Here is a 12,927-nt window from a genome sequence, read left to right as displayed (position 1 = left end):
TTTCATGTTTTGTTTGTTTGTTTGTTTGTTTTTTCTTCAAACAGAGTGGCTGGAAAAGGAATTTTTTTTTCAAGTCAACAGAGATTCTTTCAGAATTGTTTAATGTTAATAGTTCAGGTTTTAAGAACATTATCAAGGAAGATGAGGTTTGTGGTAAAATCATGAATGTTACTCAACTGAGTCACAAGGCTTAGAAACTTCAACCAAATCAGTTTGTCACTTTTACAAGATATCCTGTTGTGCTACTCTAATCCAGAATGGCAGATTTTTGTTTTCTCCACTGAAGGTTTAGGTCATCCAGACCTAGCTGTAAATTGGACCTCAGTATTATGAACCAGCATTTCCTAAACAACATATAATCAAGGCGGACGTGATTTATTATATTTCTTATTTACCTGGCATTCTGTGGAGCCATGTATTTCTTCTAAGTTTTCTTATGTACTGTAACATATATCCATTGGAATATATTTGATACAACAGTATTCTTATTCGAGTGGATATAACTAAGTGACTATAATGTCCTTCTGTGCTATGTTAGTTTATGAATACATTCCTGTCATGAAGGGGAAGAACAGGGAGAATGAACTGGGCAGCTGGAAATTTGAAACTGCAATCTGTAAAAGATCTTCATATGCTGTGAAATAATCTGCAAGGATGCTTAGCAGGTAAACAAAAATCAACTCAGTACAAATTATGTCCTAAATTTCAATGAAAATACAGAGCTCTGTTAGCTTCAGAAGTGGGGACACTAATGCCTTGGACAGTTTTTTAGCTATTGTACATGGTATAAAACAAAAACTACAGATGAAAAAGTTGGTGATATCAGAATTTTTCTGTTTTGTGTAATACTGGAGTGGCTGCTGTGTTAATACCATAGGCAAGAAAAATCCACCTTTAACTATGCATGCAACTTGACAATTAGAGCACAAGTCAAATACAAGACACTTTCGAAGCATCTTTGAAATAAGTTAGATGAAAACTACAGACTGCTACCATTCACAAAAAACCTGCATCCCTGTTGTTGCTCAGTCTTTCAAAATTGAGAGGCTGAAAATGTAAGGCTTAGTAAAAAGCAAATTCTCCATTGTTGGAACTTTTTCAGGATATCAGCATGCATAGTATCCCTCATGGATTTATCTTCTTGTGACAGGCAGTCTGGCTTTAATTTCCCAAGTCTCTTTGTACTGTCCATTTACTATCAATCAACCTTCCCATATGAACATGTTTCTGATATACTATGAACTGAAGAAGAAAAAAATAAATAATAATCTTCTCTATTTTGGGGAAAAACAGCGTAAAACTATTTATTTTCCTGAAGATTCTATATCAGTAAATGAATATGAACAAACCAAACAGAAATTAGTGCTCTAGAACTATTCAAATATTTTTACAAAACAATTCAAACTTAATAGTGCAGATTATATTGTAGCTTTTGGCAATGTCTCGCTAATACTAGAGGGCTACATCATTCACCAGCTATAGCTTTAGGAGGATTCCAACTGATTATAAATAATATACAATGGTATATTTTTATTCTCTTGAGATACTGTAATTTATAAGCAAGAACACAATTTCAGAAGAACATAAAGTAATGATTGCCAATATTTCAACTATTATTTTACAACCCTTTAACAAAATTAAGGAAATTGAGAAGTATTTAATATGTATTTTTAAATCTAAGTATTTATTGATTGTACTAGGCTCAGAAGCCCAGTCATATAGTAAAACAGTACTTCAAACTGTGAAGGGGGGGTCCTTGCTGTTAAGACACAGAATTCTCTTTTAATATTTTGATTTTATCATACATGTAATAAGTCTTGCAACTGCAGGAAGTTACTTACTGTATTTTAGCATTTCTGAATTCTGACAATTTTTGCTAGATGAAAACTTTCACACTGCACAATCATGTCATAAACAGTTCTTCACCCTATAAGCAGGATAGGCTATTTTTAAATCACTGAAATTTCTGCCTTCCTCCCTCCACCCTCATCCAGATTGACTGTTTCTCTGTGTTTAACCTAGACTGCAGCAAACTATAGGATGGCTTGCTTCAAAGATTATCCACCATTTGTTTTAGAACAGAGAATTTCAATTCTATCAAAAGCACAGACACTTCTGATTCATGATTTTAAAATTCCTAATCAGAATGAAAGAAAGCAGTCATTTTTTGTGTAGTTTTTTAAGTCAACTAATTCATCCCTAACAAATTGATCACTTAATAGCATATAGCACTACAGGAGTAGAAACCCATGCTCTCAAAAAGATTGCTAGCAATAAAGCAAAAGTTCAAGTGAAACAGGAAGTATCCACTCAAAAAAAAAAATCTTAACAAAGAAAAATATACAACTCTTGGCTGTTATCCTTGTAGTGCTACCAAATAATTGGAAAAAATGAAGCTGGCAAACCTGATGAATACGAAAACTCGAAGTAATGGAGGCAATGCTGACATCACGACAAAATACAATAATTAAAAGAAAGTATGTATTTGATAGCTGTGTGTGGCAATGAATGGGTACAGTGCATATCAAAGGCTGCTCAAGATTTCTGCTATATTTTCCTGTAGTCTTGATCCATATGGAAAACATGAACAATTAGTGCATAAGTAGTAGGTAATAACTAAAATAACGGTGTAGAAGGAATTTATCCACTTTCCAGCTTCAAACAACAAAACCAATTTAAATTTTATTTTGTGCACGCATTTTGTTGTTGTTGTTTTGACCTCATCCTGACCCACATCCATTTTTGTGTTCACTTAAAGCTTTGAAGTACTGTCACACAAGTGCTAAGGACAAGATTTCACTGACACCTAAACAGCTGCCAAAAGGCATCAGAGCCATGACAGGCATCCCATGGGAAAGCCATCAAGAAAAAGAGAAGGGACCACTTGAAAGTCATTTGTCATCTGTGTGCAGGGCTCCTTTACACATATATATCAGCTGCACCAAAAGAGGGATGTATCCTGATGCTCTTAGCAAGTTCTCAGGGGAGAAGCTCTCATCAGTAAAAACAGTAGGTTGATGAAGATCACATCACTAGCCCTCAAAGGTCAGGTTCACCCTCATGGATGGAGAAAAAACATCTGATTCGCTAAGGAAATAGCTAGCCCAAATACTAGAACAGAGTACACCATTTTTATTCACTGAAATGCTCACACAAGAAAAAAATCAACTGAACATCATCTGCCACTAATTAGCATCAATTTCACAAGTGTTTTTTACAATAGGCTAGAGTCATTGATAGGCATTACTTAGATTCCAATCTACATGGAATGGATAAACAAACGAAAACCCTGCAAAAAGCTTAAAATTAACCTTTTCAGATGTTTATAAGGAAAACAAACAAACAAAACAAAAAAAACCAAGGGAATGAAATAGACACTCAAACTAGGAAATCCAATGCTTTAACTTCAAGAGTTAATTTTTACTGATAGAATAGGAGGTTATGTTTGGCTCAACTGTATTCCCTTTTTATCTGCCACATGCTAATAATACCAGCAAGATCAGGCTATGTTAGTGTTACTGGAAGTTGCTTCTACACGCAGAAAAGCACAGACAGATCTATTTTGGAACTAGAGAAAGTCTAAGATTAGTAAATCACTGGTCAAGCCTTCAGTTCCCAAGGACCAAAGAAGAGTGGCCTATGCTAGGTGTGTTACCTTCATACCACTGGCACATTCCCCTTAACAATTTAGGAAGCCTCAGCTGGGGGAAGACTGGAAAAGCCGGCTGAATGGGATGTAAAGGGAGAACAAGTACCACCTCGGTGATATTCATCTGTGCCACTGAACAAAACTTTCCTTGTCTACCTGCATTGGGAAAACTGCTGCTGATACCTTTATTTGAAAGAGCAACCCAGAACCCTGACCTGACATGTAAGCATGCTATTCCTTGTTCAGAGAAAAGGTGCTACTTTCAGTTCTTCCACTGGGAAAAAAATGGTACGTAAACCAAATTTTTTTTTTAAAAAAGGCACCTAGCCATGACGAAAAACCGAAACAAATATGATTTACAGTAAAACATTACAATAAATTCTGCAAAACAGCTACTATTCAGTGAGTATCAGCTGTTGGTGGCTTTCTTCTACAACTACATATCACTGATCATACATATCACTATCATTCATTTCAACCCTGGACAATGAATTGTTGTTCATTAACTTCATTCCTATTTCTTAAGCATTTTAAAGTAGACACACAAAATTAGAAACCCTTTGATTCTAAGATTTACCTCATAAACCCATCAAATACCCCTCTCATGTTTTCATTTCCTTCATGGCATGTTGTAATTCCCTCTGATTAATGCAGCTGGCATTAGGAAAACACTGGAGAGCTTCACATAACAGTGCCAAGTAGGACTGACCCCAGTTGAATGCAGCAAGACAAGGATATGCTTCCCAGGATAAGTGACTGCCAGGATTGCAAGAAACAAATCAAGGGCTTTTTTGTCTATTCATTATGCATACTAATAAGGAAAGCTGTATCGTGTATAGAAGCCATGCATAGCTTCTATAGGTACATCAGGTATGTCGGTGATAAAAGGAAGGCTAGGGAAATTGTGGGCCCTCTCTGAAAGGAAGTGGGAGACCTGTCTACCTGAGATATGGAGAAGGCTGAGGTACTCAATGACTTTTTTGCCTCAGTCTTCACCGTCAAGAGCTCTATCCACACAGCCCAAGCCCCAGAAGGCAAAGACAGGGACTGGGAGAATGATGAACCATCTACTGTAGGAAAAGATCAGGTGTGAGACCAGTTAAGGAACCTAAAGGTGCACAGCTCCATGGGACCTGTTGGGATACATCTGTGAGTCCTGAGGGAACTGACAGATGTAGCTGCTAAGCCACTATCCATCATATTTGAGAGGCTGTGGCAGTCCAGTGAAGTTTCCACTGACTGGAAGAGGGGAAACATAAACCCCATTTTAAAAAAGGGAAATAAGTAAAACCCAGGGAACTATTGGCCAGTCAGTCTCACCTCATGGCAAGATCATGGAGCAGATCTTCCTGGAAACTATGCTAAGGCACAAGGAAAATAAATAGGTGACTGGTAACAGTCAACATGGCTTCACTTATGGCAGATCATGCTTGACAAATCTGGTGGCTTTCTTTGATGAGGTTACAGCATTGGTGGATAGGGGAGGAGCAACTGACATCATCTATCTAGACTTGTGCAAAACATTTGGCACTATCCTGCACAATACCCTTGTCTCCAAATTGGAGAGACATGGATTTGATGGATGAATCACTTGCTCGGTAAGGAAGTTGTCTGGATGGTCACACTCAAAGAGTTGTTGTCAACGGCTCAAACTCCAGGTGGAGATCAGTGACAAGTGGTGTTCCTCAGGGGTCAGTACTGGGACCAGCGTTGTTTAACGTCTTTGTCTGTGAAATGGACAGTGAAATTGAGTGCACCCTCAGCAAGTTTCCCAATGACAACAAGCTGTGGGTGTGGCTGACACACTGGAGAGAAGGGATGCCATCCAGAGGGACCTGGACAGGCTTGAGAGGTGGGCTTGTGCAAACCTCATGAAGTTCAACAAGGCCAAGCGCAAGGTCCTGCATCTGGGACAGGGCAATCCTAAGCACAGATACAGGCTGGGCAGAGAATGGATTGAGAGCAGCCTTGAGGAAAAGGACCTGGGGATGTTGGTTGATGAGAAGCTCAACATAAGCAGGCAGTGTGCACTTGCAGCCCAGAAAGCCAACCATATCCTGGGCTGCACCAAAAGAAGTGTGGCCAGCAGGGTGAGGGGAGGGAGCCCATGGGGAGCCCATGTTGGAGCAGTTTGCTTCTGGGGGATGGACCCCGTGGTATGGAGCCGTGTGGGAGCAGTGCTTGAAGAGCTGCTGCCTGTGGGCAGCCCCCGCAGGCTCAGTTCGGGCAGGACGGCATCCCGTGGGAGGGACCCCACGGGGAGCAGGGGCAGAGAGGGACCGTGAGGGAGCAGCGGAGTCGAAGCAGCGCTAGGGACTGAGCGCAGCCCCCATTCCCTGTTCCCCTGTGCTGCTCTGGGGGGAGGAGGTAGAAGAGGGTGTATGGGGGGGGGGGGGGGTGTGTGAAGAAGTTTTTAATTTGCTTTTAGTTTTTCACTGCACTAGTCTCCTAGTGATAGGCACTACATTATATTAATCTCCCTACGCTGAGTCTGTTTTGCCTCTGATGGTAATTGTTGAGTGATCTCCCTGTCCTTATCTTAAGCCTTGAGCCCCTTCCATGACATTTTCTCCCTCTTTCCCCTGAGGAGGGGGAGTGAGAGAGTGGTTGTGGTGGAGCTCAGCTGTGTAGGAGGGTAAAACCACCATATCATCTGTTATCAGTGTCTCTAAACACAGGCAAATACTTCAAAAAGCAAATTACCTGTGACTAATACAAGGCTATATCCTGCTATTCCACTGAGCTATCCACCAAGCTTTCAGGAGTGAGGATGATTACATAAAAAGCCCTAAAACTTTACTGACCATGTAGGCAGCTAATCAAAGATTGTGTAAGTAATCAGTCACCTAGGTACCTAATCAGCTGGCCTTTCTAGAGACAGCTGAGTTCCAGCTGGATGAGGCTGTGTTCACACAGCCTCAAACTATGTGTTTAGAAAGGCAAGGAAATTTTCCCAATGTAAACAGGAAAGTGTCTGGGTTGGATAAATCTGGCCAACGGCTACTATCCATTGGGGCATAGTTGCTATCCACAGTACTTTTCATCAACAAAACAAAATTCCTGAAGTAAAAGTTACCAAAATGCTAAATCTGAATAAAATTTTCAAAGTTCAGAACTCTTATTTAGATTAATGCCTTTTCCCTACTGGTACAGCTAAGCATATCTGAATGCAAATGCAAGCATGAAAACTACAGGTCTGGAATAAGCATTGCTTTGTTCTTTGGAGCTGAGGGTTCACTGTGGAGACCAGGCAAACACAATCATGGAGGCTGATGTACTTCTGGGAAACAGAAGCTGACTACCCAAATAATTAGGAAAAAATTTAAAGACCACAAGAGGGTACTAATTTAATTTTAAGTATGGAACATTTGTTTAGCTTTAGACTTCCCCTCTACCTCCCTCTCACCCCAATCTCAGTTAATAATGATTAAGTTAACAGGTGATTAAATCACTTCTGTATACAGCCATTTGCATTTGTGCATGCAGAAAACACAAGTAACTTCTGTTCTTTGAGGGGACAAAAATCAAAAGTCCACCATCCCTCTTTAATTGGACTGTGTGAACTTGAGCGTAACAAATTTCCACATACTTGCTGAAAGTTACAGATCTCATGTGCACACAGAATTTGCAGGGGAAAAAAATAAAGTGAAGAATCCCAGTAGCTTGCTTTCACTGAGAACTGAGTTAAATCAAATTTGTTTCCACATTACCCTACTTCCTCTGACCAAAAGCCAACCGTTTCACCACATTATCTTACACATGTGGTTGAGCATTTAAAGTGAAGGCATTTAAACTGAAGACTCAGGATGTGATTTCATGGTCACTTTAAACAGATATGAGTGGGAAATGCCATCAGAATGAGTGGCTCTTCACCTCCACCCCATCTCTTACTCCTCTTACCTGCTGCATTGGCATTCACAGTGGGCCACATCAGTGAAGCAATCTGTCTGAAAACTAAACTAGAAGAAATATGCATTTTCAGGTAACTGCTCCAGCTCTCCCACGTGAACAGCTGTATCAGCCCAGTGGGAATCCTGCACCACTGTGAAAAATGACCCTTCCATCAGCACACTACACCTTTTTGGCTTGAAGTGATCACAGAATTTCACCTTTTGATGAGGAGTTCTTAAAGTAGGTAAAATTTCTACTGAAAGGCCAAGAGCGCTTAGAAAAGCATTCAAGCATCTAAGTCCCATTAAAACAGCATTACTTCAAGTATGTCCCCTTCTGCTTTGGTGTTTTACAAGTAACAGTGAAAATTCAGCATAATTTGGAAAGGAAACTTTCATAAAAAATGCACCTTGAAGTGTTACAGTTGCACAGCATAAAGACTACAAAACCACAGTTCTACCCAAATACCTCAGTAAGATAACACACTGTACCAGCAGAAATAAAGTGAGTCTGGAGAAATTAAAACATCAGGAGAAATCTTTTTTTTTTTTTTTTTTTTGAAAATGCTACTATACAGAAGGAGTTATTAGAGCCTTACTGTCTGGAAAGACAGATAGAAGATAGTATCAAATCAGGTTTTAGAAAATAAACCAGCAAAACAAAACAACACAAGAGACTCTAAATTTCTGCTTCCACTTCTTCCTCTTGAAGAAACCATCACAATGTTGGCTCTCAGCTGTAATGTCATGAGATGCCATGATTACAGTAAGGGTATAGTCACCACCACTCAGCCATACTTGATAGGAAAAGTATATTCTATCCCCATAAAATGGCTCATTATGTACATTTATTAAATATATCCTTCCACTGTGCTTGAAAGGATTGCTTCTGCAGCAGAGCCCATGCTCCAGGAACTGCTACCAGCAAAAAGGCCATCTTCACTTCCCTTATTAGCTCTCACAGTGGTGTCAGGCCTCCTGCTGCATACTTGCAATGCTATAACCATACAAATACTCAAATATTCATACAAAATGAAAACAGTTATAGATCAGACATTCTAGCACCAATACAGTTTTTCCCCCAAGCACTGAATGAAAGTAGTTCACCAAGAGTTGACCATTTGCAAGCAAATACTTTGCAAGAAAAACAACATTGCAACAACTGGTATGATTTCCAAAACAATTAAGGGACGCTTGTCCAAGAGAGACAAATCTTGTCTTTGCATGACTTTGCTGACAGAAAAAATTAATCACTAGAATCCTATATCCCCTTGACTCAATGACAAGAATCCCATTAGTTTAATCACCCAGACATTTAACCCAAGTTACTTACAAATGCCTGAAAACACTGGGAAAAAAAGTCAGAAAGGCCAAGTGCTGTTGATGTAAACTCAGGAAGGCTGTTTTGCACATATTCCAGAACAAGTAAACATGCTAACAGTTAAAAAATAAAATGAAAGAAAGCACAAGCAAGAAGAAAGCAAATGCAAAATACAAGCAGCTCACCTTTTGAGGGGGTGGTCCATGGTCATCCAAGTAAGTGGAATTTCCTACGAAAAGAAGGGTGAAAATAAATAAAAACTCATTCAATGCAACTTCAAAACTTGCCATACATGGAAACAGTGTACCTTTATTGCATTGGTTCTGTGGTGTCAAATAGTTCAAGGAAAATAAATACCCTCTGCTTTAAATTCTGCTTCAAATGAGAAAAACAATATTAATTTGATTTGGCTAAATTTATGATAAAAGATTAGATGCACTTTTTTTTTTTTTAAAGCATAAAATTAAATGGGCCAAGGCAGCTTTAATTAAACAGTCATGGCATTCAATTATTTGCATGACAAAAGCTGTCAGCTGCACCCTGGTACACTTCAAGCAAATGAATACAGTTAACCTTAAAGAGATTCTTAAATAGTAAAGTATCAAAGGCCTTCAACAGATTTTTCTCTGATGTAGTTCACAAGCATTCACTATCTTCCTTCTAACAAGGGTTTTTCCCAACCTCCAAGCTGCACCTTTGTTCCTGAACAGTACAGATTGAATAGGATCTGTATTCCGATGTGCTTACATCTGCCTTTTCAAGATGCTCTTTTATTTCAGAAGAAAATCTTCAGAAAAAAAGCTTCTGAAATTCTAAATTGCTCCCTTTTTAGCTAGTTACAATAGAAAAGGCAGCAATTTCAGAGTTTTCACCTATTACTTACACACACACACTGATAAATAAAATAATCTCTCCCACACTCATCCACATGATGTCTCCTCTCCAGCTGTCCTTTCTGAACCCTTCTGCCAAAGGATTAACCAGGAGCTTTCCCAACATGTCCCAGCAGAGCACAAAACCTTGGAGCAGGCCGAGAAGTTCTCCTCAGGCCATGCATACATATCCTCTCAGTCATCCTCATATCAAAGACAGCAAAAATACCTCTGTACTAAACTTACTGCAGCATGGACTATGAGAATAACTTTTAACAAGTGTCTACTAAATACTCAAACGTCACATTGGTGAGTCTCTAAAAAGCATGACCCATTAGCGAGCATCTCTACTCTTGGGGTGTTGAAGGAGCAGCAGGTGATGCCTCTGGGGGAACACAAGCTAGCTGGGGAAAACATAACTTGCTACCAAAGAGCTCCTCTCTTGTCAATCTGGCCAAAAGGATGGTGTATCACATCATTTTTGAGAGTGTCAGAAAAAAAAACAAACACAAAGAACTGGGTCCAGGAGGCCAACTTTTCTGTGGCTGTGAGAGTCACCTTCTGGGGTATACTATTTTACCGTTCAAGTGTTTTCCATAATTCTGATGCAGAAAAACTCACCTTTCTATATATTTGACACAAATACCCATCCTTTGAATGACACGGCTGATTATTTTAATGCCACGGATAATTTCAACGATCCCCTATATTCAGGGATGAAAAATTTCTATTATCCTTTCCTCTCTTATAATTCTAATTACCAGGATAGTCTTCCAGTGCACATACTGCTAACAGAGTCTCCTGTATGGCTTTCTGGTAAAATAGCCACCTGTACACATAGAGATGGTCTCGAAAATAAGCTTTTCAGAAAAATGTGGAGTTATACATTGGAGTGGTGCAAAGAAAGCCCTGCTAGTGCTTCTCCTCCTGCACTTACTCAGAAGTTAATTTTCCTGTAGGATCAGGCTTCATAGCAACTTTCACCTCTTTGCAATGAATCGGGCTGAAATACTGCCACTTCATCTTTAGCAAACGCCCATCATAGTTCATTTTGCCGAGGAGAAGGATTTGAATTGTCTTCTATTGAGAAACAGATAATTACAGCCATTGTTTATATGATATCTTAGACTGCAGTGTCAAGAGAATCTGAAATATATTACAAGAAACATTTTTGAGATATCCTTTAAAATTAAGGAGCCAATAACTAAGCAATTTCACTTTTCTGTATCACTAATCTATGTTGTTAGTATGCATACTGCATTTTCCTTCCTCTGTCAGTTTTTAGTTATTAAAATTAAATCCAAATCTTCCTGGCATCGAACATGTATCCTGTAGGCTTGATTTCTGCTCTTAATTTTTTTTTTTCTAAGCACAGTCTAGTTACTGCTGTATCCACTTTAAGACAATAGTAAGTTTTGGACCACTTTATAAAGCTCTTTTTCATAGCAATTTCTTACTCAAATCCAGAAGCAACAACCGGCTACGTAAAATAATCACAAGACTGACACAAGTAGTCAAGCAAATTCAGAGTACCGATTTGAAATCCAGTCAGAATACCTTACAAATCAAGAGAAGAGGATGAAAGCTGCAGAAATTCACCACTCCCTTACACTGCCCCAAATGCCACGTGCTGAATTAGTTTCCTTCTCCTGCCAGTTCTTCTTCTTGGGCTCCTCAGGCATATAAACTGGAGCTGATTTCAGCATCCACAGTGTGCCAGACCAATTCAATAGTCTGAATTCTTTTAGGTTCATGTTTAAAATGAGTATTTGTTTTCAGTAATAAAAGTGAAACCTTTTGCTGTATGATTCATACCATACCCTTAGTAAAAACACTAAAATAATTCAACAAATCCAGCTGTGATGGCGTGGAGCGAGCAGGCTCTGTGGTCTGTCTGCCAGCTCCTTAACCCTGTGAAGTCCTTCACGTGCTCTCATTGAGCATCTTATCATAGAAGATATCATTCCCTTTGGCCAGCAAAAGCAGGGCAACACTACTTGAGCCTTAACATGTGCAGAAATATCCTGAAAAATGCACACCAAGCTCAGAATATTTCTGCAGAAAACCTGAAGGAAAGAATAATTTCTAATACAAGAAGAGGCCATGCATGTTACACATAGCTCCTAAGTTGGGTATTTACAGATTGTATGAACTTTTAGTGCCACTTCTCAGAGAATACATATCAGACTATGTTAATTAAAAAAAAAAAAAAAAAAAAAGGAAAGAAAAATCAGCATGATAGGTATTGCAACAGTGAAGAAATATCAAGGTAAAGCCAATCTATGAACTATTTCATACTAAGAGATGACACAGAAGTACAAAAAAGGAAAGTTGCACAGTAAAAATCGGGAACTTAGGAATGACTACCATAAACACTGAAACCACTTCATCAGGCTGAAGTGTTTATTGTAACTACATCAACACAACCAGCTAATCTCAGATGGAGAATATGATTATTCAGCTTTTATATGCTCTGGAAGACAACAACTAGAACTTACACAAATAGGTTTTTGACGTTACTAAGTGTCACAGGAAGAGAAAACGCTTTCTGTGGTGTTGCTTTCTGTGTGAAGTGATAGAAGTCAACAGTTTTTCATTAAGAATCTACTCTGTTCTCCTGAAATAACCTATTTCATTGAATTATTACGAGGATTTTTCTGAAATCCTTTAATAAACCTTTAATAAAGCTTTTATTCTTGTCTGTCATCCAATGAGACATTTAATTTTTTTTTTCTGGAACAGAGTATTTATTCTTTAAAAAAAATAAATAAAAAATCTGCCTTATAACTTATTCTGCCTTCCTTTAATAGCACAACAGTCAACCATTAGAAACTACAAAGCAGACAGAATAATCAACGGTCAAAACAGTGGTATTATGCATTCCACAAACACGCTCAGCAGCACACTTGCACTGACTGAACACAGTCTTCTCCCGTGTCTCAGGGAAAAAAAAAAAGTTCAGCTTTATTACAGAACATGGTGAATATATGGAAGCAGTCCAATTTTCTCCATAATTTATTATCTTTGAGGTTAAGTGAATCAGATGTATGCAAAATCTTTGGGGAAACCTTGTGGTTATGTTCCTTTTTTCTTGGAATCACTGAAGTGTGGGGGTTTTTGCTTGAAGCAAGCCAAGTTTAAACAGAGAAAGATGGTCAGTCTCCAGGATTAAGGACAAACATGACTGTGTGCAGT

At 38.8% G+C, this 12,927-nt stretch overlaps 1 protein-coding gene across 2 annotated transcripts in view; it reads right to left on the bottom strand.

Moving 5' to 3' along the window:
• Positions 1-12,927, bottom strand: part of UST (uronyl 2-sulfotransferase) — a gene marked incomplete at its 3' end in the record, with an annotated part of 164,199 nt that overhangs the window by 95,535 nt on the left and 55,737 nt on the right. For both annotated transcript variants that reach the window (XM_080588018.1, XM_080588017.1), the window contains exon 2: positions 9,046-9,089. In XM_080588018.1, coding sequence (XP_080444144.1) covers positions 9,046-9,089 — 44 coding nt within the window. The remainder of the gene's footprint in view (positions 1-9,045; positions 9,090-12,927) is intronic.

This window comes from Anser brachyrhynchus, assembly GCF_964034855.1.
Source record: "Anser brachyrhynchus genome assembly, chromosome: 3".
Classification (NCBI taxonomy): Eukaryota; Metazoa; Chordata; class Aves; order Anseriformes; family Anatidae; genus Anser; species Anser brachyrhynchus.
The sequence above is the reverse complement of the archived record's forward strand: the minus strand, read 5'-3'. Positions and strand labels throughout refer to the sequence as shown.